Consider the following 26,513-nt stretch of genomic DNA (forward strand, 5'->3'; position numbering starts at 1 on the left):
TTAAATGATTTCATTTACGTAGTTCTATACAAGACTTTGAATAAACCCCATTTAGGAGTGTGATGTTTTATAACATGAACCTGATGAGAATATTATCATGAATGAGCTGGGGCAAGGCAAAATTAAAGATATGTATCCTCAAAATGAAAACACGTTTTAAACATTTCAACTTTAACTTTATTTATTTATTTTTTTTACCTTAAAGGGTGATTTGCTATGCAGCAGTTACACAAGTGTCCACAATAAACAAACGATAAAAAAATATAAAAAACACAATAAAATATCACACAACACATAAAACAGACAGAGGCATTAGCAGCAAGAATGCTTGTTCCATGCTTAGGTTTCCCATGTATCTTTATCCATGTGTTCATTTTACATTCCTGCAGCCAACGCTACAAATCAGTAGCTCAACAACTGCATATGCCTGTGCTCAACTTTTCAAACTGGAAAATCTTTGATGAGCACCTTCTGCACTATTTCGCTCTTTTCAAATTTTCTATAGTTCACTGGGCGAGAGTCAAATCTTGAAATAATGGCTGCCCAGAGGGAGAAGATTTGGGGTTTTTTCAAAGGAATTCATCACAATACCTGCCAATATTTCCTTTTTTTTTCAATCAGCGCTTTACTGCTTTATTTTACTTGCTCTTCTCTCCTAGGTTTCGTGATTTTGTACTAAGCCAACTCATTCTTGACTGACTGGCCTTCACAGAGAAACTATTTTTCTCTGTCACAGTAATGGGATTGCTTAAGTCGGCTGCAATGTGTAGCCTTGTGGTGGAGGGATAAGAAACGCTGCTTCAGTGCCTTGAAAGCAAGAAAAAAAAAAGAGAAAACAAAATGTATGAGATGCTGTTAAACCAAGTGTGATTGTAAAGCAGATATGCAAGACTGGTATCTCACTAAGCTAGGCAGCCTTGAGTATTATGGCCTTCATCCAGTTTTGGTCATTTGCTGCTCTAAACAGCCAGTTTCGTTGAACTCTTCAGCTCTGTGATGAAAGAGAAATAATGTGTTTTACATTTCAAGCAGCTGCAGCAGTGAAGCTGCTAAAAAGAAAACCGGCGCTATTGGAGCCAAAAGTGAAGTGGACAGAGCTGCTGTCTTCCAAAAATGAAAAAGCACTCCATAATGAGAATGTGGGACTAAAAATGACTATCAACAAGATGCTGTATTGTTGAGTTAAAAAATCAGGGGGAATAATGCAAATGAGACTCAGCTTGCTTCCAGTTATCAGCTGTGCTCTACATTGTTTGGTTAGCACCTATGATAAACGCGATATAAAAAATTATTAAATGCAAAAAATCTCACAGAGTTTATTATCTACCTTAATTTAACGCCACAGTGTGGAGTTTGCATTAATAGATGAATGAGGCAACAAAGTAAAAAGAGTTTCAATCAATCAGGCTCAGACACTGAATGAAGCAGCTCTTTTTTGCTAATGTAAGTTCAATACTAAATCTCCCATTACCTTAGTTTTGGTCTACACTAATGCCCAAGGGATATATTTGGCTCTTTAGCTGCGTAATGCTCCAGTATGTACACCAGCTAGATGCTAACCTTGCATGTCTGCAGTTTTTGTTCTGTACAGTGGATTTATCAGGACCTTTTTTTCTGCTGAAAACAGCGACCACAACAATGAGCAGTAAAATGCAGGGCAAGCAGAGGGCAACTGCAAAATCATGTGATAAAGAGGCTGCATGCTGGTTTATCAGTATGAGTGACCCCTTTGTCACTACACATAGTAATTCCCCCCATTGTAAGCATTAAATCATTAATTAAAGTAGCTCTATAAACTTAAGGAATTGAGTAACTAATACTACAAGAAGAAAAAGAAAGCACAAAATGAAACCTAAAGTAATTATCTGCGTACTTAGAGGCAAAGCATCAGGTGAAATTGCATGAAATTCACTCTCCAACATTCAGATAATAGAGCTGATTCAATGCTGTAAACTGTTATTAACCTAGGATGATTGTTCCCTGGGTGCACCTCAGAGAACACTAACCACCGGGCTATTTTAAGTTTTAGGGATGAATTAGAGGTCCCCGTTGTCCTCGGGTCAGTGAAGACGTGCTGTTCATCTCACACTGGTGTCATTAGTTCAAACTAAGTATCTTCCCAGCGGCGACACGCTGTTCCTGCCTGGCAGCCTCACAGCAACATGCAGAATTCATCACGCAGACAGCACACACAAAAGGGAAGCGTCTGCACAGGCACTAAAACTTATTACAAAAGAGAAGACAGACAGTGACTCAATGGGCCTTTGTGTGAATGCATATACATACACAAATACCTCACTTCGGTGGATGTGTGTTTGGGGTAAACAAATTCAGAAGATGGATGCTGACATTCCAGATTTTGTATAAATATTCCTGTTATGCTACTTTGTCTTGTCCATTGTCCCTGAGCCAAAAAAAGCTTTGGGACGACGCAGGCACATGTCATTTAACAATTTGACTGAGAGAGCTCTTGTTATATCTTGATTAAAATCAGTCAGTGTCATCAAGCTTTCACGATCTCACAAACCACCCAGAGACACTAAAATGTAATTTCTAAATCAGGCCTTATAATAATGTTCACAGACTCTGTGTGTCATCAGTTTCCTCAAACAGTGCCCCTCCCTTCCCCTCATATAAATGTGATCTATGCCAAGGATTGTTGCAGATTAATACCAGCAAATGCTTGCTCATCAGATATTGCAGGCAAATAATGTGCCACTATGTGGAAGGTTGGAATCAAAATGCTTGAAAGTCCGTGGAAAGAAAGCATCAGCATAATCAGATGACTTTCTACTGTTGATTAAAGTGTAAATCCTCTTATGTTGAGGTCTATTGCTGCCAGTGATCTGACTAAAATACATAAATATTAATGCGTTTATGATCTGGCATGCATTAAACAATGTTTTATATAAACATGTTATATATAAACAATGTTACATGTGAACATGTATACGGTTACTGTAGCAAAACGAGGTCATGCGTTTTAAGAAAAGACACAAGTACAAAAGTCATTCTCACAGGGATGAATGCATTCTAAGTATGCATATATATGCTCCAAAAGTTGTGTTTATCAGCTGCTTAGTTAAAATGATTTTCCTTGAGTGTCAAAAGTGTCAGAGGCTCAGCTAAGCTTTGCTATGCTGTCAGCTTCTCACGGCTTTACTCGAAAATATACTCAAGCCTTCAACTGCCCGAATTCCAGTTTTAAGCCTTGTAACAGGCAAGAAAAAAATAAGAAGAGGTGGCAAAAAAAGGACAAAAAAAGCATGGTAAGGCCTTAAATATTTACTGCTGATGTTCAGCGTTTTAGAAGTTGATTATTTTAATATCTAAACTTCTTAGAAGCAATAACCCTAGAATTTTATCCTGGCAAGTATGAATGAATGAATATAGTTCAATGGGACACAAAACTCTTAAGACAAAGAAATTCTTTAAGGCTTGCAGACAAAGTAAATGTGGCACATATTTTATAATAGGAAAAAAGTTGAGGTAAATTAAGAAATTATTCAAAATAAATGTCACCGAATAAGTAAAGTGTCGTGAAAAAGTCACAGAAAAAACAGAACGTTTCTATGTAGCTGTACTGAAGAGTGAACCTCAGTTTTCTACATGATGAACAACTTGAATTGATAATTACCACTGGCCGGTATAAACAGAAAAAAAAAACCCGTGGAGTAATCTATACTAGATCAAGTTTAGTAAATCATATGGATCCTTCATTTATCAATGAATAAGACACTACAGCTGTCTGAACTGAGAATAACATGGACTGAGCTGTAGCAGTGAACCCTGTCCTCATTTTATAGCAGAAAAGTGAGAAGAGTCTTCCATTTATAATGCATAAATTGAATGTATAAATTTGTACACGGCTCTCAAACATAAACACAAAACCCAGAGATGAGTAATGTCGGTCATATACCTCTGCCTGAAACGTATTTTATCCCTGCTGACACTAAAGCTCTTAAAAGCAGCCCATCCTCTCTCTGCATAAGTTGTGCATATGCATGATGTAGCGGTTGAAAGTGATTTGATAAGCTCCTTTTTTAAAACCACTAAATTTTTATGATGAGCTGGCGTGACATACTTTCACAACACATGCATGATGCATTGATGGAGCGTGCATAGTGAAGTACGGGTTCCGGCTCATACACAAAGACACACATTGATGCATACTTCTTGATAACCACGTAGGCAGGAGCAGCGCACAGAGACGCTAAAAGCTTTCTACTCGATTCTTGGTGATTCTGTCAGCTTGACTAAGTGTGGCCCATCTCACACTGTTCTTCAGATGGAGCCTTGATTTCTAATGGCATCATACACTCAGCTCCCAATCACTCCTCACATGTTCGACCTTATCTTATAGCATCTGCTTTTGACACACATGCACACCCACACATGTGCTTGCAGGCACACAGAAACCTGTGAATACCGCACAGAGGCGCACATATTTGAAGGCAGTCATATACCCTCATGCACACAAACACACTGGAGGGCTGTGAGTCTCCCTCTTACCAGCAATATGCTGCTGCAGTACGTGTGGCTTTGTGGGCGATTGAGGGCGGACAGGAGTGGTGTTACTTAAAACAAGACAGACTGGCCACGGGCCAAATGAGGGAGAGGGATGTGAAAGAAAAACAGAGTTACAGAAAGCAGGTGGGAAGGATAATGTTCGTCTGTATGCTAAACTGACAAAATGAGAGAAACACAGCGGCAATGTGAGAGGAGAGTGATGGAAACAGTAGGGAATCTGTATATGAGGGCAAAACGGTAAGATATTTGTGACTGTATGAAAAATAAGGAGTTAGGAGGGGAGAAGTTGACACTTCAGCCTTTTCATTTCCTCTAAAAATCCTTGCTGTCAATGTCTGGCATACAATCAGATTAGGTGAGCTGTGCTTTCTTTTGTGTATTTTCCCGTGTCTGTCTCTATGATAGGAGAGTCATAAGGCACTGGCGTGTTTGCGGGTGTGGATGTGATTAAATGCGTATAAATGTGTATCTCGTGCACATGCACAAGCTCGCCTCTGGATTTAGCAAAGCAAAAAGGGTGTAAATACAGCGGGAGTGGAGTCAGCAGCAGGAGCAGACATGATGCACAGAAAAAAGTTAGACAGTGCCTTAAGGAGCTTAGATGGGGGAGCAGAAGATGTGAGGGGTAGGAGGGTGAATGAAGAAAACAGTGAGGATAAAGGAAAAGAAGCAGGACTGAAGGGACTGAAGGGAATGAAGAGAGTGGAGCGTTAGAGGGCAAAAGGGTGGTGTTGGGGTGGAGTCACTGTGCTATGACTTGCCTCTTCATAAACAGGAATTAATCCAATAATCGCCTGGAAACGTTATGCATATGTGTGAGACCACGAGACCTGTCAAGACCTCAGAGACACGCACAAGTTACAACAAAATCCCACAGCTGCGCTGCACGTGACGGCCCCGAAAGTTGAAGATCCAGACTCTTAAAGTTGATCTGCTGCTTATTGCAGGGTGTCACGAATGTCAGCTCTGTTATAGGCTTTGCAACCATGTCAGCTCATTAGCACTTGATGCTAAAGTGCACAAACTTCAAACCCTCAAGAGCACGAGTCAGCAATGACAGAAATGCAGTAAAGAAGAAGACGAAGAAGCAACTTATCCTTGTAATGTGATCAGTTTATCATTATTTCTCCATTTCCTTCTGTCTTTGTCTTGCTTCTTCTTCATCTGCTCCTTGCCGTCTCTTTCTTCATTTCAAAGGGCAGCACCACTGAGCCATGTTATATACAGTATAATCTACTATGCTACTGCTCTTGATGAATGCTTCCAGTCGGATGTAAAAGGCTCCAGGTTGAACTGAGTTTCACTCTGTCACTTGACTCTTGAAAACTGAGTTGATTTGTGACTAAACTGTGAGACTATGAAGTAACCAGGTTATCACTGTTCAGTTGGTCTAAACACATGGACGCTTGCAAATTGTGTTCACCAGAGTGCACGTTATCTATCTTTACCACTCTGTCTGTGTGTGTTTTGTCTTAATGTGCTTATGGCTACCTTCTACGTTCTACCTTGTAAATCTGGAGAAAAATTGTGTTAGCTGTAAAAACAACAACTCGACTACTTGATGGGTACCAGGCTGGACTGTTTCTTGGTAGGGACCAGTAACTTTTTAGGGTCACTGGTGGTTGAATGACTGCTCCGTGCCAAGAATTAATATTGAAAGTAGACTAGTCTAACTCACTGAAGCCTCCAGCTATATGTTTACTATACAGATGTGCAAGTAACCTCCTCATCCAATACTTGGCAAGAATAAGAATATATTCCAAAGTTCTTTCAACATACAAAATGCTGACTTGAATGGGAACAGAAATTCTTGCAAATTTATAATATTGCAAAGCCTGAATGTGCAACTCTTAAGCTGCGACCAGTCATGACGGATAGAGTGAACTTTTCACTTTCAGTGTTGCAGTTTTACACCTTTTCACTTCCACTGTTTGATCACACATGCAGGACTAAATTCCTGTGTGGAGTGTACACTTCAGCTTCTTGATTTTGTGTACCCAGCCTCTGAAAGTGGTTGGGGAAGAGGCTGCCACAAAATTGATCTAAATTACATTCTAATGAGCCTGCAACAGACACTTCCAAAGTAGCAGTTGATGAGATATTCACTGCTACAACAGAATGTATCTTAGCCAGGAGTGGTTCCAGTAAATCTGATTGTATTGCAAACAAAAATCTAAAGACTGGTACCTCTTAAGTGCAGTCTTTTATGTATATCAAAGTAAAAATACTATTACTGAGGTCTGTCAATTAGAATACACCAATTTCTATGCTTCTGAGCAAAGAGCTGTGCTCAACAGCTGCCTGGGGAATTAACTCACTTCCCTGCAGTTTCAGCTGCACCACATTTTGTCTTTAACAGTGCTGGAACTTGTCGGCATTTTCGCTCCTGAAATATCCACCCCTCTTGCCCAAGGGAAGCTTACCTTCCCTGCTAATGTGAGGGAAATCATTTTGTGATAGTGCAGCTCTCAGGGCACACAGCAGCTGGAGGAAATAATGTGAAAGGTATTCCGGAAGTCAAAATCAAACAGAGTGAGACAAGGGTCAAACAGGCAAGTGAGTGACTTTACTTAGTGGTACTAATGGCCAATAGGAACGCTGACCGGAGCATTGCAATGACCAATCAATGACAATATTAGTTACAGGTGATTAAAGATGGAATCGATAATGTTACGCTAAGTTTTAGTCATGGACATGATGGGAAAAAGCAGAAAAAGGAAAAGTAATGGAAGACACACACCACTTTCTGACCCACATCCCATGATTAGTTACGCACAAATAAGACTTCCTCTCCTCTGCTTGCCATGAGTGAGAAGGAGATTATAAGTTAGCTGCTACTGCCATTGGTGAGCTGAGCTGCAGCTTGGAATGGGGTTGGTGTGCTCCTAGATTTGGGGTAGATTGGGGATTTCAAAGTCGAGAAAGTTCAAAGCCTCGGCTGGGGAACGTTCAAAAGAACCACAGCCAGCCATGAAGTGGAGAGGAAAGGAGGGGGACAGCAAACTACTTACAGTAAACTCTCCCACAGCTGAAGAGAATGAGGTGGCTAACACTAGTGAAAATAAACCCTGCGCTCATGTGGTTTAAGTCAGCTGAGCAGGGTTTTTTGCTGACGTGCTGGTGCAAAACTGAAGGCGGCAGCCAAAGTTTTGGTAGCGCAAATCATCAATAATACAGAACGTGGGCTTGCATTTTCACTGAATTAAAATGGATGTCCTGAGCCATTGAGAACACAGTGGCTGTTGCTGCTCACCTCAGAGACCCAATGAGATGGATTTTTGTTGCACATAGAGCATTAACAACGTCTCTTGAAACGCTGCTAACATATTCTCACACCCACAGTTTGTACTGCGGACCAAATGTGAGGCCATTAAAATACATCCCCGGCATTCTTTGTGAAACACAACATCCACCTACAAAAGTACATGTACAAGTCTCATGTCTGGTAGGGTATTCATTTCTTTGTGTGTGTTACACAATGCCATTCATCCGACAACATCAAACCCTGGCAACACCCATCCATGCAAACTGGTGACTAAAAGCATCAATGGAATTCTCTTATTCTACGTGACTGAAGAGATTTAAATGTATGCACAAAGAATATCATGTTAAAATAGATTTCCTTTATAAAAACAAGTCAAGTTCTCTCTAGCAGACTACAAGAAAAATACCTCATCCTGAATCTTGTTTAGTTCACTACCTACATTAACATGCACACAGACACTGTGGCTTCTTCTTCTTTATGTTTTGTGTTGTTTTCTGTACTGCAACATATTTACACGGCATTACGGAAGTCAATGATAGTCCCAATGTATTATCAGTGTCACAGTATTTCCTCAGTACATTAATGTGAAATCACTGTGTGAGTGCAAATCCACCTGCTGGCTTGTCCCCACGTATCATAACAACGTTCTCCTCAATGCTGTACGACTGTACATTCGTTGCTTGATGTACAATGTCTAAGTTGTATTGTGTTATAGCTTTTTTATGCTATTGTCTTGGCCAGGATTTTAATCTCTATGAGATTCTAGATCAAATAAAAGAATCAAATGGTTTTGCTTTTAAAAAAGGATGCTTCCAGATGTCTAAATACACAAAAGACAGACACATATATGTACATATGCTCAACACATAATCATGATAAAAGTTTTCAGGCCAGCTGATGCCGGCTGACTGCTTTAGGCCTTTAGTGGTGGAATTAGCTCTAGCTAGGGCCTTTCTCTGTTGTTTTTCACCCTGATTCAGCAGTACTGGTCTTTACGCAGAGCCTCTGAAAGCTCAGTGGCCACAGGGAATGCCAGCTCATCGACTATTATAATGACGGCCCTCCCTATTGGTCTCCATCTCTCTCTGCCCCTCTCACCAGCTCACCATGCCAATTGTCTCCCCCTCTCTCTCTCTTTCTCTCTCTTTGCGTTTGTGATCTGTCTTTCTGTCCTTCTTGCTGAACAAAGGCTGGTGTCTATGATGCAATTTTTGGTAGTGCTGAAAGTTCACAGTCAACAGAAATGCACATTCCCAAGGCAGGAATGGATGGATTAAAGATTTTGCAGTTTAGCAAACTGCACACAAATATTATAATGAATGTTGCAGGCTATGTATGGGGACCGCTTTGTTAAGATGGGAAGAGTTTCGAAGCTTAGCAGTAAATCTAAATTATTTTCCATCAAATTGGTCGCAAGTTGTGACTTACCGTACTCCACAACACAGAAGTAGAACAACATAAACTATGGGCAGCACACAGAGACTGTTGCTGAACACCTTATCGCATGCTTTGTAAACTAAAGGACATGGAGGACTAACCTTGAGTTTGTCGAAGCGCTCCGTGAGCGAGGACACCTGGTGCTCTCTGTGGCGTCCCACCAGCTTGCAGAGGGCGCAAATGAGCTGGTCGTCCACCAAGCAGTACATGTTGACTTTCTCATTCTCGTGCTCCAGGCAGGTCAGGCCACGGATATGGGTGTCTGGGACCGGCTCCACCAGACGGTGGCTGGTGAAGGGCTTCTTGTTGGGGTGTGTTGCACGCAGGCAGCGGTCACAGTACGATACCTCGCATGTGACACATGTCTTGACAGCCTCACGTGGCGGATCCTGCTCGCAGAACTGGCAGCTGATACGCGGATCCATCTTAGCAACAACAGCTGGGCTGTGGTTTGCGTTGGTGTGATTGGCGTGATTGGTGTGGTTGGCGTGCGAGTGGGAGTGGCTGGAGGTGGCTGGGCTGCCACGGGCACTGCCTCCACTTGTGCCACCACCACCGCCAATCGTTCCAGCTATTGTACCGCTAATGGTGGCGGTGTAGGGCCGCTGCGGCTGCAGACGCCGGCTCTCAGTGGGGGAATTGGGGCCGCTAAGGGAGGCCTTTTGAAAGCGGTCAATGATGTTCTGCAGCGTCACATTGCGCTTAAGGCCCTCCAGGCCGCGGTGATTCAGCGTGATGACGTAACGACAAGTGGGGCACTGAAAGGCCGAGATGGATTCGAGGGGTTTGCTGGTGGAGCAGTGAGACACCAGGATGCGGTGGGCACAATTAAAGCACAGGCTGTGGGCACAGGGCAAGAGCAGGGGATCTTCAAACAACTCCAGACAGATCGGGCAGGTCAGCTCAGACTCCAGTGTTTCCATCTTCAGTTGAACCAATCTAAAGGTGACATCAAATCCCACGGAAGCTGGCCGATAACCTGTGTGAAGAAAGAAATAAATATATTCAAATCGGGCTTTAATTAGGTGGTACTTCATGGGCTACGTTTTACTGAAGACATCAGCATGAAAAGTATATGACTCATCAGTTTGCACGTTCACCCATTTCTGGTTTTAACTGAATCAGCTGCGAGATACTGGCTTCAGGTAAGACGGACTGACCTGTGCAGATTAAGCAGATCCACCACTAACACACACATTTCCTTGTACTATTACAGAAAAAACTGCTCAGTTTGCACAACTGTGGAGTCAGTTCCCTTGTTCAGGCTTTTAAAACATGATTTCTCTTGAAGAGTCTTATAAGAAGTGGAATGACTGAAGGAACACTGAGGAAAAAGGCAGAGGTTGGCAGAATGGTAGGGAAGAAGTAAAAATCAGTGGAGTGAAGAGACCAGCAGAGAAAAGAAGAAACAGATACGCACCAGAGCAGCAGAGAAGGACAGAGAAACTTGTAGAAAAGACCTTTGCATTTCTTTGACTTCTAACTTTACAGTTTTTATGGTAAGATCAGCTTGACTTATCAATATATGTTTAACTCCAGGGACAACAGCAATTTTATGCAGGGCAGTGAAAACTGGGGCAGAGCCAAGCAGGAAAATTGATTTAAGATCCTCCCCCTTGTTTTGCAAGCCCTCCAAATCTCAGTACCTGCCAGCCTGCATATCAAGCTGTTTCTCTGCGGTGGCCTTAAAATCACTGACATGAGAAATCACTAATAACCCCCACCTCCTACTCCTCCACCCTGCTGATTCAGTGGCACAGGTGCACAGCTTGCAGTGGCTGTCTATCCTTTAAAGGAAACAAACCAGGCACCATGAAACTGCAGTATTAAACGAGACAACCCCAGATAGCCGACAGTGACAATTTCATTAAGCGAGGTTGTTCCTGAACGACTGCCCTTGTCTCCCTGTGTGCCAGCCATGCAGGATTTACTGATGACTCCATTTTAGTGGTTACAACTAATTAAGATCGGGCAAAACCAGGTAGGCAAATACAAGGGACATTAACATGATTGAAACATTTTCTACATACATCTAAAAACTTTTCTCCGAGATTCAAAAGCAAAATGAGAGAAAGTGCTGGGATGAAATGCATGAGCACTTTCTCACAATGAGTGGCTAAAAGTATGTTCATCCAGTAATGGAGCATTCAGTCTCCTGTTTTTCCATTTGCATTCGAGGCTTCACACCTCTCACTTGACGAAAAGTAACTACAAACGCAGCCAGACATCACATTAATGTGGCATTGTTGGCTCTTTGTCAGTACAGACAGTCAGACACAGGGAAAGATGGTTCAGTGCATTGTAATCAGCCTGCTTTTTTTCTCAATCTGTCTTTTAGTGAATATAAAAAAATTTAAATTTTTCTTAGCCCAAAATGCTATCTTTAGTTTCCTAGTCCTGTCCAAAAGATAAAAACGATTACTTACTGTCATATGTGATAAAGACTGCATACAATTCTTACACAATTCATGTTAAAGCCAGAAAGAGTTTGGAGTTTATTCCCCACAACAACTATTTAAGAATAGTTGAGTTAGTTTAACTGACTCAATATTGCAGTTATGCAACAACATGCATTGCGCATTGTGCAGCTGGGTTGATGCTATTACCTTAATCAGTTCAGCCTGACACCAGATGGATAATAAAACTCACAGCTTATTGCCAAAACACCTTGCTGAAGAGTGACATCGTCCTCATTAAATTTGATTCTCATATTGAGGAACAATGAATTATCTGTGAGCTCCACAGCCCTTAAGTTTATTGTTCTGTGACACTATCCCAACTTGGCAGGACACATTCAGGAGAACTATTTGAGAACTTAAAAACTACCATCCGCAATCTGTGGAACCATCAAAGGACCGGCTGAGGACAGGCGTATATAAAGACAGAAACAAAGCAGAACAGCTTAAACTCATTTGTACTCACTAAAATCTCCTCCCTTCTGCTGCACCAGAAACGATGCCTCGACACTGAGCTGTGTTCAAAGCAAACATGATTTGAGCAGCACTTTTAGCGCTTGGGAAAGGCACTCAACCGAAGAAAGTAGTTACACACATGCAGTGGCTTTGTTACAAAATTCATTATCTGGAAAGGAAATAAATAACTGCCCACAGCCTATCATGCACATAATACGCTGATAAAAGGCAAAGGGCATTGTGTTTGTGTGCAAATAACTGTGTTGGAGTATATGTTCTAGGTGCGTGTCTGTGGGAAAGCTGTGCGTACGTGTGCACACACACATATCGTCCTCCAATAGCCACCTTGGCTGCAATTTATCATACGCTTTATGTGATTGTTATCACACGGCCTGGCTGTGTTTGGTATAAAGAGAGAGATTTCAGCAGCATGTTACCACTGAGAAAGCCAGCATTAGGTTCTGCTTCATCAGGCCAACAATAGGTCTAATTTATCTCCACTGTATCAGGTAGTTGATAACCCAAGGCAGACAAATGGGAATAACGAGAGAAATGGGATATGGGAGGTGATGTGGAGAGGCAAGGACAACTTTTAGGACTTGCTGATGACAACTAAGGTCGCTGGCCGTTTAGTGTGTAGACTCAAGGTACAAATGAGACATAATTTCTCACGTCTAGCCTTTACACTATACGTGGCCTGATACTCCTACTGTGCCATTAGTTTGCTTGTCAGCAAGATTATGAAAACACTGCCCATCAGACTTTCCTCAGACTTGGTGGAGGGAGTATTTTTTATGGTAATTCTGGTGCAGATCTGAATCGCTTGACTCAGTGTTTCAAGGCAGAGCATAGGTGGGGGACTGCACTCTCCAAATGCTTTTTTAGGTTTCTATTTCAATACATTTTACACTGGAAATAAAATTTAAAAATGTATTCATTCAGCAAGCCAGATGTGGGTAAGAAACACATTTGTTTCATATTGTAAAATATGCAAATTCGACTACTTTCTACTAGATCAACTTTCACACAAAACTGTGCCAAAAATCTGTGTTTTACAAGCAATGAAGTTTATGTGACTAAGAACAGATATGGGGTGAGTAGGAGTTCAGCTGCATATGACGGCACTTCGGTGGCATATATCAAGAAGAAACAAGGCACGCATTCATTAAGCTTCTCTGGACAGACGTTGATCCAGATCACTGTATGGTCATGTGAACTTTAATGCAAAGTTATGTGCTGATAGCAACAAACATGATTACCAAGAAGGAAATTCAAGTCAGTGAATCATTTTTTGTTAGACTTCGTTTCTACACACCATGCCCGTTAAATAAAACTAAGCCACACAAATCTCACAGTTCCTCTCTTGTACCCAGAAATAAACTGTATGTCAGTATGGGAATAAATGCCCGACTGTAAATCTGTCAAGGAAGGTGCATCATAAGAAAACAAACCCTCAATTATCAAGTCCGTTGGGTCATAAGACAGTGTTTTGTCATCAGGTTGTTTTTTTCAGAATTGTCCAATTCAAGTGTTGACTGAATCAGCAGTCTCACTTTATTCCTGAGGAAGGAGCTCAACAGCACAGCTTATGCTGATGTTAATGTGACTGTGTTTAACGGAGCATGGTGTTATAATTAACACTGAGCTTTAACACACCATCAACAGGCCCATTAAGCTTTAGCTATGTCACTCTGGGGAGACAATGCCGACTATGATGGGAGCCACTTAGGGACTGTAACGCCAACGTCATGGTAAAGGCGTTCTGTTGTGCAGACAGGCTGGCATGGACACACAAACACACACAGACGTCCACAAAGCCATAAGCACACACAGCCAGAGCTGCACATTTACAAGCACAACGTCTTCCTGTCTCGTTGTCTCTCTTCATCTGCCATTCTTGTTAAGGTGAAGTGTCCCATCTGGAAGGAGAACAGCTTGAGCTGGTGCTAGAAGAGAAACACACACAAACCCAAACGGACACACACACACATAGGCAGCCATAAAGCAGTAACTCTGATCTATTGTTTTGCGCTGATTATTGTAATAAGATTTTGGTCTTACTCAGAGCTTTTAGTGAAGCAGATAAAAAAAAATCGAGGACATGATTGATGATTCATTAGTCTGTGAAAAAGCTTGATATACACACACTCAGACTGTAATTTTTTTTATCTGCTTATACTCCACACCTTTACCCAGCAGTGGTCTTCTGTGTGACTACATGGAGGCTTATGCTTCAATTAGATCCAATAAATGTGGCACTAGTAATGAATTCCACTAACAGATTGCAAGACATGACCTTGGTAAATGCCCCAAAATAGAAAAAGTGATGTCATGCTTTCTGTCAGCTCATTATCTTGCAAAAACTGAAAACAATAAAAGAGGCTATTTATTTATTAAAAGCACAATCCTGCTCCTCTGGGCATATGCTCGCATGTGCGTGAATTTACTTTGCTGACGCATGCATCAGTCTAGAGAAACGACATTCGCGGAACAAAGATGATTATCCTTGTATAAACAATCTACTTGTAAAAGGCAAATTGCTCCCGTCTGAATTGTAGTCGCACAGCTGCAGAGCCAGAACGGGAGCTTAATGGACACTTGATGATGGTGGGATGAAAGGGGAACAGTAGAAACAAATCACCACACCTAGACCTCTGGGCCAGAGATACAAGTGTGGTCTCACTGCAGCAGTTATATTTATTTTCCAAAGAAGTATTGTCAAAAGCACAAAAGCTCAAATTGTTGCATTCCTTGTTAATAATGTCAGTGACTTTTATTTGCAATAAAGTTTTTCGTTTATAAATCACATACCTGGATGTTGCATTCTCTGTGTATTTTGTATATTTATTTATTAGGGCTACTTCATTACTTGAATAATCTAAAATCCCAAAAGCAAAATTACCTTTTTATTTAAAGCTTTTATCTAGGCAAACTGTATGTCATTGTGTAATGCAGCACGGTACAGAATTTAGACAAAAAGCGCAAAACTGCAGGTTTAAAATAGCAACTGAAACAACATAAATATAAAATAGGGCTCATTATTTAAGTCAGTAGTGCAAAGGAATTCCAAAGGAATCCAACTTTGTATCAAACATCTTAAAGAGAAAAGGTTTGGTCTGTATAATAAACAAAGTGAAACATGGACATAGTGGATATTTAAGCACAAACTGACTAAAGCAACTCCTTTTCTCCTTATTGTGTAACTGTTCTCTGACGCTTCTCTGATTTCTTTAATAAAAAAATCACAAATTCATAACATAGCTATTGTTTAAACTATATAGTGATATTGTTGTGGTTAAACCAGCTTAGCAGTGACTGTTGATTATCGTGTTTAGTTGTCTCTGACGACAGAAACAGAAAAATGCGTATTTTCTCCTCTAGGCGAATCGGTATGTCACAGACATTTTGCACAGTGCACAAACTTTCAATTTGCTTTGTGATCATTTGATGTACTCCTACACTGTCAAGACCTTGGGCCTTTAGAAATGTTTACAGCCTGATGCAGCTGCCATTGTCTTAAATAGTAACACTGACTGCAGCTGAAGAAAACATTGAAGAAAAATATTGTTATAATAGACTGACAGTAAGGAAAACATAGATGCAGATTTTTAGCATTAAAGTCATTGATTATACCAACTAAATGCAGCAGTTCTACTTTTAAAATGGTTTATATATATTAACAATTAACTACTAATCTAATCTAATCTAATCTAGACAAAAACACACCGTATATTTATTGTTTTTCCTTTAAAACCTTGAAAGATAGAAAATACAAGTAATGTTGGTATACCAATTTGACACAAGCGATGAATCTTATTTTCTTTACTCCCCGTATTTCACTTTGGATGGGGCAGAAGGAGGTGCGACCAGAGACAGATGTTAGACATCTATCAAGCAGACTTGCTCCCCTCAGAGGGAAGCAGAATGAAAGATTACTTCCAGGAAAGGCTGTGCTTCAGTGCAAGGTAGATTATATGGGTATTAACTAAGAGTTGGTAACGCATCTACATCCATATGTGTCTCCCTAACACACACGTGCTAATGACAGATGCACCCAGACGCTCAAACGAAGCAACACACTGAGGTTCTCTGAGCCCTCGGTCACTTCTCCAGTTCCAGCTGCCTTCATTAGTGGCAGTTGGCTCGGTCTCAATTCTGTGACAACCTGCAGTGCATCACCAGTTTTTATAGTCGGACTGACAGCGTATTCCTCCCCTCCACCCACAGGCCATCACACAATCTGCACTCCCTGCACTCTCTGCTGTAAGTCTACCTTGAATCTATCAATCACACTGGAGTGTGTCAATCACAGGGTTTATCAGAGAGAAGGAAGAGGAGCCCAGAATCACATGGTTGAGGTTTTAAGGCTCCGGAGAGGAGCAAGATGACAGTAAACAAAAGTATCACAGTTTTGACTCCTTTTGATGGGGCTTTGGAAAAAAAAAGGTTTATCCCTGTGGGATGCTAACCCTGAAGGGAAAAAAAATGTGTAGTCCCATTTGTAGCACTTTTGTTGTATAAATAAGTGTGTTAAGAAAAAGCTGACACAATACTTTTCAACAAATACTTTAAAGAAACTGTTAATTGAAGCCACAGGCAGGGAGGTAATTTACCACTTTTACTGCCCTCTAATTTACTGTAAGGGATGGAAAAAGTCAAACGAGGGCAAAACTTTCCTAAAGGTTTAAAACACTTATACTGTTTTGGAGTAAATACTTGTTTACTGTATGTCACAGCACACAAACCTATTTGAAATTTCATAGTTCACAGACAGATGGAGTAATTTGTGAAAAAAAAACAAAATGTCTGGAAATCTTGGATACTATGTTTATTTACTTTCTTGCTGAGAGTTAGAGAAGAGGATCCATATCATTTTCATGTTTGTACACCAAATAGCTTAGCAAAAAGACTAATGATTATTTATTTTTTTGATGTAGATAAACCAAAATGTAAACAAAAAGAAAAAAAAAAGTCATTTTTCCCCAGTTTCCTCTGACTGCCTGGCAATGTTCGTTGGCACACACTGACCAGCGTCTGTCACTTGTTTCCAGATTGACAATTTTCACATTTCACAGGACGCACATATTTTTGGTTCCATTCATTTTTTTCTTTTTTTTGGTTGTGTATGGACTAAACAAATGAGATATAATGTGTTAATCTACAGACAGCTTTATAGAGTCCAAATTAATTTTCCTCACAGGAACAATAAAGAATGTATCTGTCTGAACACACCAGTTTAATTCGGGATACAGAAAATGTTCCCGTTGCTTTAATACTTTCACCCTAATGTGCATAAGTACAATATTTGTTTGCTGTCAGGCTAATTCTCCACACTGGCCCGGCGCTAAATGAAGACATATGCTATTTAACTGACAAGCCCAGCCTGCAGTCTGTGACCTCAATCTGCTGTGGACCTGTTGTTATGCACAGCGCATTTCATAAATATCTCCAACCAGGGAAAAAGGTTAAAGATGCTAATAACAAATGAAAGGATTTCTCTGCTTGCTTGTTCAACAGTAACACATTACTAATTAAAAAAAAATGCCTGGCAGAAAACTGAAAAATGAGGCTTGAAATTTTTATGCGGCAGGGAAATTGTTGAACGACAAGACGGTGGTCTTATTTCTCCCTCTTGCTTTTGCACTGCGTTTCTCACTGAAACAAGGAGCTTTCATTCATTACTTTATGGGGTGAGCGAATGTTACGCCCTGAGCCAACATGTGCATTTCTCCAGAGAATGACTGTCCTGTTTGTGAGATGTTGAATCACAAACTTTTGCACATTTTAGAGAGGTGTGGGTATTAATTAAGGGTGCACACCTTTAACTGGCCAATAAAAACACCCAAACATAGCACTGCTGTATGAGTCCTTTCATTAGCGGCAGTGTTAGCAAACATAACTAGCAAACCCTTCCCATGGCATTTACCCTAATCACCTTAGCTGGGCGTTAAAACCAAAAAGAAACAGGACATTGTTTGAGCGGAATAAGAGGAATTCGGTTGCATTAGTGGATTGAAATGCTGACAATTTTGAAGGCAATTAATTTTTCACGATTGGGGTTAAAAATACCCCAAAGCATGAGACACGTCAGGACCAGGCACTGCTGAGTTTTGCCAGACACCAAGAGACTACATTTATTCACCACTATGGTTTTGGAAAGAGGAAACTGGGCCGCTCCAAAAATAAGAGCCCTCCAGCTGACCAGAACACACCAGGAACTGTGCATGTGATTATATGAGTGGAATCAAGTAGCACATTAAGACTGCCATTGCAGCTGGGAAAAAAAGAAATGTTTAGCACATGTGAAATTTGCCAGTGTTCTTTTGGTCAGCGCTTGTATTCTCAGTCTTCCTTCATATTTTCCTCTTTCCTTCCTTTACTCTCACTCTTCTTCCCACCTCCACTTGCCCCATCTTTCCTCCCTCTCCTTTTTCTGTCCCTCTCTCTCTCTCCCTCTCTCTGCAGCAGACCTCAGAGCAGGCTGGTTTCATCAAACATGCGATTCCTATTCATAGAATGTAAACAGTAATGCAGCCAAGCTGGTGTTTCCATTTCACAGTCAGCATAGTCGAGCAGTCAGGCTTAAGTTTAACCCTCTCACTGCCACATGGGGGGGCAGCTGCAAATCCAAAATCAATTCCAAAATAAATCTCGTTCATATCTCAAAGTATTATCTTGTCTCCATCTTATATCACATTTATCTTCAGATTCAATCTTCAGGATTGGTGTGTTTAGAGGAAATCTATTCATTACAGTTAGACTCCAAGCTGCTTCCACAATTAATTTATGTCCAATATTTGCTTCAAATGATCTTGTCTCAGATAATCAGGCAGAGCAAAAATAAATAAATAAATAAATAAATAAATAAATAAATAAATAAATAAAAATAATGCAATTGCCTGGCAAGCATGTGACAGGCATCAAGGTCAGCCTGCACTATTCCACCACTTTAACACATTATTAAAAAGGCAGCAGGCAGAGCTGCAGCGGTTAGCTTTCCGATTCCCTGGTTACCAGTGTTAGTGCTTGATGGGCAAAACATGGCTCAGGACTCTGGGGGAAAGTTATCTCAGTTCACCTTGCTATGCTTCAGTCGATCTCACGGAAACTCCAGTCATTACATAACAGTGCAAGAATTTCTGCAAAAGCAGCACAGTAAAGAACTGGTGCGTTAGTCTAGTTTTTGAAGTACAGATGGCACCCAAAGTAAGCTGAGGGCACTGACATAATGCGTGATAAGTAAATCTAATTATGGGTGTGTGTGTGTGTGTGTGTATGACTGATAACATACTGGTCTACTTTAGTTAGTTTTTCCTGTATAAAGCACACTGGTAGTACATGTCTTGTGTCCTGTTATGAATAAAAGATAGAGTTGAAGGACTGAAAGCTATACAGCACAAATAGAGATCAAAAGCAAATTAAATGTTTCGGGACAGTGTCAGAGACTAATGTAGCAATTTGATTTTTCAACTATATCTTACATTTTATTACTGTATAAACAAATACCAAAATAATTCATGAGATTTTAGTATATTTTTCATTTCTTTACTCAGCTCTAAAACAGGGGGAAGAGTGTGTATATTGATATCCTGCCTTCGTTTTGTGTACAGATTTTTAAATTGGATGTTGAGTGCTGCTACTCTGCCCTAACTCTATATAAAATTAGCTATGCTGGTGCATTAGGGAAAATGTATTTTCTTATTCTGCCTCTCTGAGTTACTTATGAATACAGCCTCTAGTGCATATAAAAGACCAAGTATTCGACATGTTGTGTTGTTTTTTTTTTTTTGCCACATCACATAAAAGTGCTTGTTTGGTCTATATGTTCAAATGCGACTGTGACTCAGGGTAACACTGACTTCCCTGCATGTCATGTGTGTATGTGTCTACATCCAAAAGTACCTCACTTTTAGAGCTGTGTTCGTTTCTTATATTCTCTTTGCTGCCTGACAGCAGCGCTGATGAAGGCTCTATTGTGTGAAGGACATTTGCTGATGCAAGACACTGAAAATGAAATAAACAATCAATTCTTGTCAAGCGCAAGGCCAAGCCAGACTTGCTAATTGGTTTAATACATTTATACTTGAAAGCAGACTGAAATGAGATTTGCACAGAGTTGTGACAGTGAATAGAACACACCTCCTCTCCTTTAGCCTCTACTTAATACCTCTGCCTGTTACTGCTTGGCAGCCTGTGGGTAATAAAGTTAATACTGTCAGACGTCGTCTCATCAGCTCTCTGAGGCTCCTTTGCTGTGCTGGAGAGCCTTATCAGGCCTCAACACAACACTGTAGCAGCCATGCCCCTGCTTCACTTCATACTGTTTCCATTATTCATGTGCATTTGCCCAGGTGAGAACAAACCCGGGATCAGAAGTTGGCAGAACAGCTTATTAGATATTTAGACGAGGCTGAGCATGCTGGAGGGCGCACAGGAGGAAAGGGGGAGAACAGAAGTGCCACTAATAGTCAACACAAGTAAAAACATTATTAGTAAAAAGGCTTCGGACCCACTGGCAAGAGTTTAGGTTGTAACCTCCTGACCCTGGCAATCAGTCTGGTCACACAGACTGCAAGCAAGAGGACTGTTCCGTGTAGTTCCTCTCCTTAAAATACACTCTTCCTTGTAGTTAGCTTATAGAACTTGGATACACTTGGATAAGGAAGCATCCTTGGGTAAGATGCTGAGCCTCAAGTTGCTCCCAGTGGGATGCTAGCACCTTGCATGGCAGCTCTGTCACAACTTGTGGGTGAGTGTGTTTGAATACCTAAGCAAGGAACACATTTTAAAGCGCTTTGGAATTTAAAGTTGAAAGAATGCGCTATATAAGCTTGAAAAAAAGAACACCATGTATATGTGAGTGTGGACTGTATCCATTTACATTACTAGTTTAAAACTGACTAAGAGATGGATCCAGTGCTGTTCTTAGACACAAATATAATTTTCTTTCTTTAGGTAAGTCAGTCTTATTATCTTGGTCTGTCTGTCTACGATATTTGAAAAGGTTTAAATTATGAACTTTACTTTCTTCTTGATCCTCAGGCTGCTAAAAATCCCTATAACTACTCAGTTGGCTTTCATACACAAACAATATTGACTAGCACTTTCAAAACCAGCTCACCTTGAACACTGTGCAAGAGACATATCATTATTCAGTTTCAAAAGCCTCCACCAAACTCCATCAAAACTACTATTTCGGAGCAAAACAACTCTCCTACATGCATCCATGAAGCTAAAACAACATAAAATTAGATGACAGAGTGAAAAAGCATAAACTGCAGAACTTGAGAAATCTATTGTCTTGCCTTTCAGAAAACAAACTTGCATCTACTGACACTTGACACCAACTCAGCTTAATTTTTTCTATATTTTTATCTGACTCTGTGTGTGGATATATGTGCACAAAAGCACGGTACCAAGTTAATGGCTTACCTTTTACTGGAATTTTCTATAAATATGCAAATTTACTCGGTGTCGTGTGAAAAAGCAATCTACGCACCACATAAACAGCACTCTCAGCTTCCGAAAAGAGAATCTTTTCAGCGGGAAATTGCATTCTTGGTCCCTCTGCACCTATAGAAGACTGGAAAGACTGTCAAGAAAACAATAGCCCTCTGAATAAAGATTGACCACATATTCCTGGAAAGTTTTCCCATTGCGAAAAACAGCTGACAACTTTAAATGCATCGTATTTGTACTCTAAATGAGCAGGCTAACTGATCCATGAGGTGCCAGCCACTTCATCAATAGCTTGCCAAACTGTATTAGTGAATGATGCCATCTATGCTTGCGTTATTGATTCCAGAGGAGTCAGATCCCCAGGTCAATACTGAGGTCTGAATAGTATGAAAAATTCTGACTGTCCATACGACAGTAATCCTTACTAAGAAACACGTCTCACAAAACAACTAAATAAAAAAATAGGCTGTGCTCGTAAACTACAACGCATTTGACGACTTGACATAGTAGAGTTTGGGGATGTTTGTCTTTTCACTGCAGCAATTTTACAAAATAAAAGCCAAAATATTTCAGGAAGAGAAGAAACTGCACTCTTGCTGCTACAGATTCTGGTAGTCAGCGGTGGTAAGATTGAGATAACGGTAACAAAGAGCCAAACGGAGAATGCATCGGTGGTGAATGAATGTGTGAGTCCTTGTGTGTACGTGCTACCTAATGTGCATGCTGCTTCCTAAATCTGCCTCCACCGGCAGCTGAGGTTCAATCGTCCAAACTGTCTGCGCAGCCTGCCAGCCGAGGGAAATAAATTTATACGCCTGATACAAAAGATAGTACAGATGAAAGACTTGTTGGAGTTGTCTCGGCTGAATCATCCATAACCCCATTACATAGAGATGGAGCAACTAACCTCGTTTTGGGGATGACTCTGTCTTCCTCTCTCCCGTTCTCAGTGGGGGTGGAGGCAGAAAAAAAAAAAACGTGTGAAATGACAAAATGAAATCGATGATTTAATATTTTAAAACCCCAGACGGATTTTTTACTCTGATATGTGTGGCTTCGGTGTAAAAGACCTGACTGCCTCATCTCAGGCTGCACATTGTGGGACCACGTGTGCCCAAATGTACATTACATGTTCTGCATTTATCCAGATGCAAAGGTAGATTCTCATTAAGTTGAACTGAACTGAACTGAGCTGTCAGTGGTGAGAACAGGTTGCTTGACCAAAGGCTAATAAACACCAGCCTTCTTGCTTTAAGTACAGCATTCACCTTGGGTCAAAGTCCATACATTTCCCACAACATCATACATCCAGGAGGGCTATTTGCCACTTCAACAGTAGTAGATGGCACCATTAATAAAGCAGGAGGCATTTGTGAAGTGTTACTAGGCTGTTCAGTTATTCATGGTGACCGGGTGTCAGGGAGAAAGACACGGAGAGATAAAAAATACACAAGCAAACCAAAGGGGAAAAAAATAAAATCTCAGGGAGGTCAAAAATAGATCACACACTCGGGGAGAAAAAGAAAAAGAGCAATAAAGACAGAGACGGTGGAGAGGGGGAGGAGAGGTGGGAGACCTTGCCATCAGCGTGACCCCAGGGAGGGGGTTCCTGTCCTCTATCTGGCTCTACAAAGTCAGAGCCTTCTATTTATACAGCACAGTAATGTTTGGCATTTCCTTCAAGGGGGGACAGTTGGAGCCATTGTTTTGCTTGGCTGCTGTTCGATTGGCTCAGCACGTTCCATGCGCCGAAATGTCAGCGGCCTGCAGCTCTATTTGTTCGATTAGCTTTATTTATCAATGATAAACAATCGTTTCTTCCTCCTCGAGATGGGAAACCATATTATTGTCAGTGGTGGATGGAGGAGCTCAGACAGCCATTTGATGGATTGCATTTTTTTTTCCCACCTTTCGTGAAGTATTGATATGAGACTTGTTGTGTGTATAACACAACACAACTGTCAAAAGGCAAATCTGAGCTTGCTGATTGCTGCTCTAGTACCAATCACGCTGCGATATGAAATTTATAAACATTGCAAACACATTTGCACTCTAAACTTAAGCAGCAGACAACTTCCCTGACAATAAGATTCTTTTCTGAAGTCACACAAAGTGAACATCTAGTAATGAGTTACATATGAAAAACACACAAGATGTCAGCCAATTATTTGCCCTCAAAGGCCACATTTGTGTTTTGTCTCCCTCTATTCACTCTTTCTTGACTTTTTAGTGCTGCTCATACATTGTGATATTAATATCATATATAATGTAGAATTGGTAAAAACAATAACTGAATTGGCCTTTTAAAAAAAAACAAAAAATATTTGAGGAAAACAAAACCAATATGTGCCAGAATCCAAAAAAATCTAATGTGAAAGTCTACAATTAAAAGGCAGCATTTACCTGGGGCTATAATGGAACTAGTTGTCACCCGCTCTCTAAAATATTCTAAATAATGTGTTTGTGAAAACAAAAACACACTCTGTCCTCGGCACAGCCCCACAACTGAAGCTGACATGAATCAATAGGTTGTTAGTTAAACAATAGCTGCCCAGCATTGCCGGCTTTTTAAAAATAGCCAGTCCCCAGGGCACTGCAAAACCAAAGAGAATAATTGTGAAGGTTAACAATGCCTACTGCTATATCAATATTGAACTGAACCGATGGCCTGGAGACTGAGAAAAGAACTCAGTCTAAGGGCTTTTTGCTAGCGGCAAGTTCACAGGAACTCCTACTCACAGTTTTGATGGGTCTGGATAAAATGGCCACCGTCAGTGGAGCAACATTATGTTTTAAGTAACTAACTGTGTCAAAATATAACCTGCTGCAGGCGCGGACAGCTGATCTAAGCATAGTAGAGGGTCTTAAGAGAATATCAGTCCTAAAGATCACTGTAACTCACCTATCAACTAGAAAGAGAGGAAAAGAGCTGCTTAAAGACGGAAGGTGTTTCTTAAAAATGCCTGCTGGGTGGATGAGTGCGTATGATGAAAGCCTGTATGTGTCTATATGTGAGTACATGAGTCAGTCATGGATTTTTCTTCTCCTTCTCTAACCCTCTGACTTGTCTTTGCTCTCTGATCCGTGTAGCTATTAACCCTCCCCAGAATCCTCCAAACGCCCTTGGAGCTCAAAAATCTTTTTTCACGCCTCCTCCTGTGTACACCTACCTTCTCGATCTGTCTCTTTATAGTTAATTCTCTTCCTCTGCCTGCATTTTCCCTGCCCAATCCCTCTATTTTTTATCACAACTGCATCCTGGCTTGTGCTGGGGAAAGGGGATGCTCATTATAGCAAGCAACACACATCTGTTAAATGACCAAGAAATAAAGAGAGTGAGACTCAGTGTTACAGTTTTCCATTATAGTTGGAAATGCTTGCAAAAACAATTTTCTAAAGCAGTGATATGTGAAGCAAGGTGGAAGTCTGTTTTAAAGACATTCAAATTCAGGAATGTTTGATATTATATGAAGATAATCCTTTAAAAAAAAAATCAACAACACCGCAAACCTAAAAACTTCACACTACTATACATATATACGATGTTGAACAATCCCCAGGTCACACCACTTAGAGAGAGGTGTGGTACAATCTAACCAACAGAGAGGCTTCTGGTGTGGACACCATGATGTCAGAACTGGGCCTGAACCCCGGCTACTGGTGCCAGCAGGTGAGATCATGGGAAACATGTGTATTGCTGTTGGATTCACAGGCAGCTGGCTTTTAACTGGCGTGGCTGAAGATTGGCCGCCTCCTCAGTTGCTGCCAGAGTTTTTAACAACACAAGATAAGGCCATGACAGTTCCTTTAGTTCAGCTCAGACCACCACACAAAGATTTCAAGTAATCGGGTCTTCATGCACACGTCACAATGGAATTAGGGGTAATTGTAAAGGTTTGCACCTCTGTACAATGACTGACAGCAGAAGAAAAGATGATCTAGGACACTGCCTGCCAGTAGAGGGAGAACAGACAGAACGAGGCCCTCCAAGTTGCAGAAGACAGCATGCAGAATTTGGCATGACAATACCTTTATATTTCAAGCAACCTAAGATATTAGTCTGTAAAACATCCGCTCAGGATCTATTGAGAGAAGCAGTTGGCGGCAGGACTGATCAGCAACCTGTGGGACATGGATTAGATGATGAGGCGAATGAGCACAACATTTGGATTGCAGCTCCAACTTGTTAAATACTGACCAAATTGAATGCAAAGTAACTTAAGTCTAGGACGCCTCCAGCCAAAGCAAATATCCATTGATCCTTGCCGGAACACAGTAAGCAGAATGAAGACAGTGGAGTGGAGCACCGAAGCTCAGCATTAACAAACAGGATCGCCTGAGGAGCACATATTTCAGCAAAACTGTTCCCAACTCTGGTGGGGTAGACACAATAATTTCCTATATTGTCTTTTTGTTTCAAAAGCACTGCACCTGTGCAGAATTCTAGATAACAATAGCTTTCCCTGGCACTAGTGTTCTCACTTGCTTAAGATATAACAACAACACAGTGGAGCACTCACCATGGTGCAGACAGAATTCTAACACCCAACCAGCATAAGCATAAAATCACATAAACATTGTTTCTGGCCAGAGGGATAAAGTTTAGCAGTGGGGTGCCACGCATGAGTAGTCTTTGCTGATCTACATGCAGTGCAAATGTATCTGGGAGACAGGCTATGCCTCTCTTGGCAGGGACCTTCATTGCACTCAGCGCAATGAAGAGATCAAAGGAGTCTGGAGACAAAAACAGGAGGCAATCTGCCACACCATACATCCATCCATGCAACGTCTGCGTCAACTCCCACATTCATTCCCTTGATCAATGCTATATCACATAGAAACCATTTCCTCTAATGAATGATCCCCAGTCAGACTTAGCAATCTGTTGGTTTCATTAAATCGCTCCACTT

At 40.9% G+C, this 26,513-nt stretch overlaps 1 protein-coding gene across 6 annotated transcripts in view; it reads right to left on the reverse strand.

Annotated features, from left to right (window-relative positions):
• Positions 1 to 26,513, reverse strand: part of mid2 (midline 2) — a 149,939-nt gene that overhangs the window by 66,328 nt on the left and 57,098 nt on the right. For all 6 annotated transcript variants that reach the window (XM_055016620.1, XM_055016618.1, XM_055016621.1 and 3 more), the window contains one exon: positions 9,334 to 10,211. In XM_055016620.1, coding sequence (XP_054872595.1) covers positions 9,334 to 10,155 — 822 coding nt within the window. In that variant the 5' untranslated portion in view covers positions 10,156 to 10,211. The remainder of the gene's footprint in view (positions 1 to 9,333; positions 10,212 to 26,513) is intronic.

Source organism: Amphiprion ocellaris, chromosome 13 (genome assembly GCF_022539595.1).
Source record: "Amphiprion ocellaris isolate individual 3 ecotype Okinawa chromosome 13, ASM2253959v1, whole genome shotgun sequence".
Classification (NCBI taxonomy): domain Eukaryota; kingdom Metazoa; phylum Chordata; class Actinopteri; family Pomacentridae; genus Amphiprion; species Amphiprion ocellaris.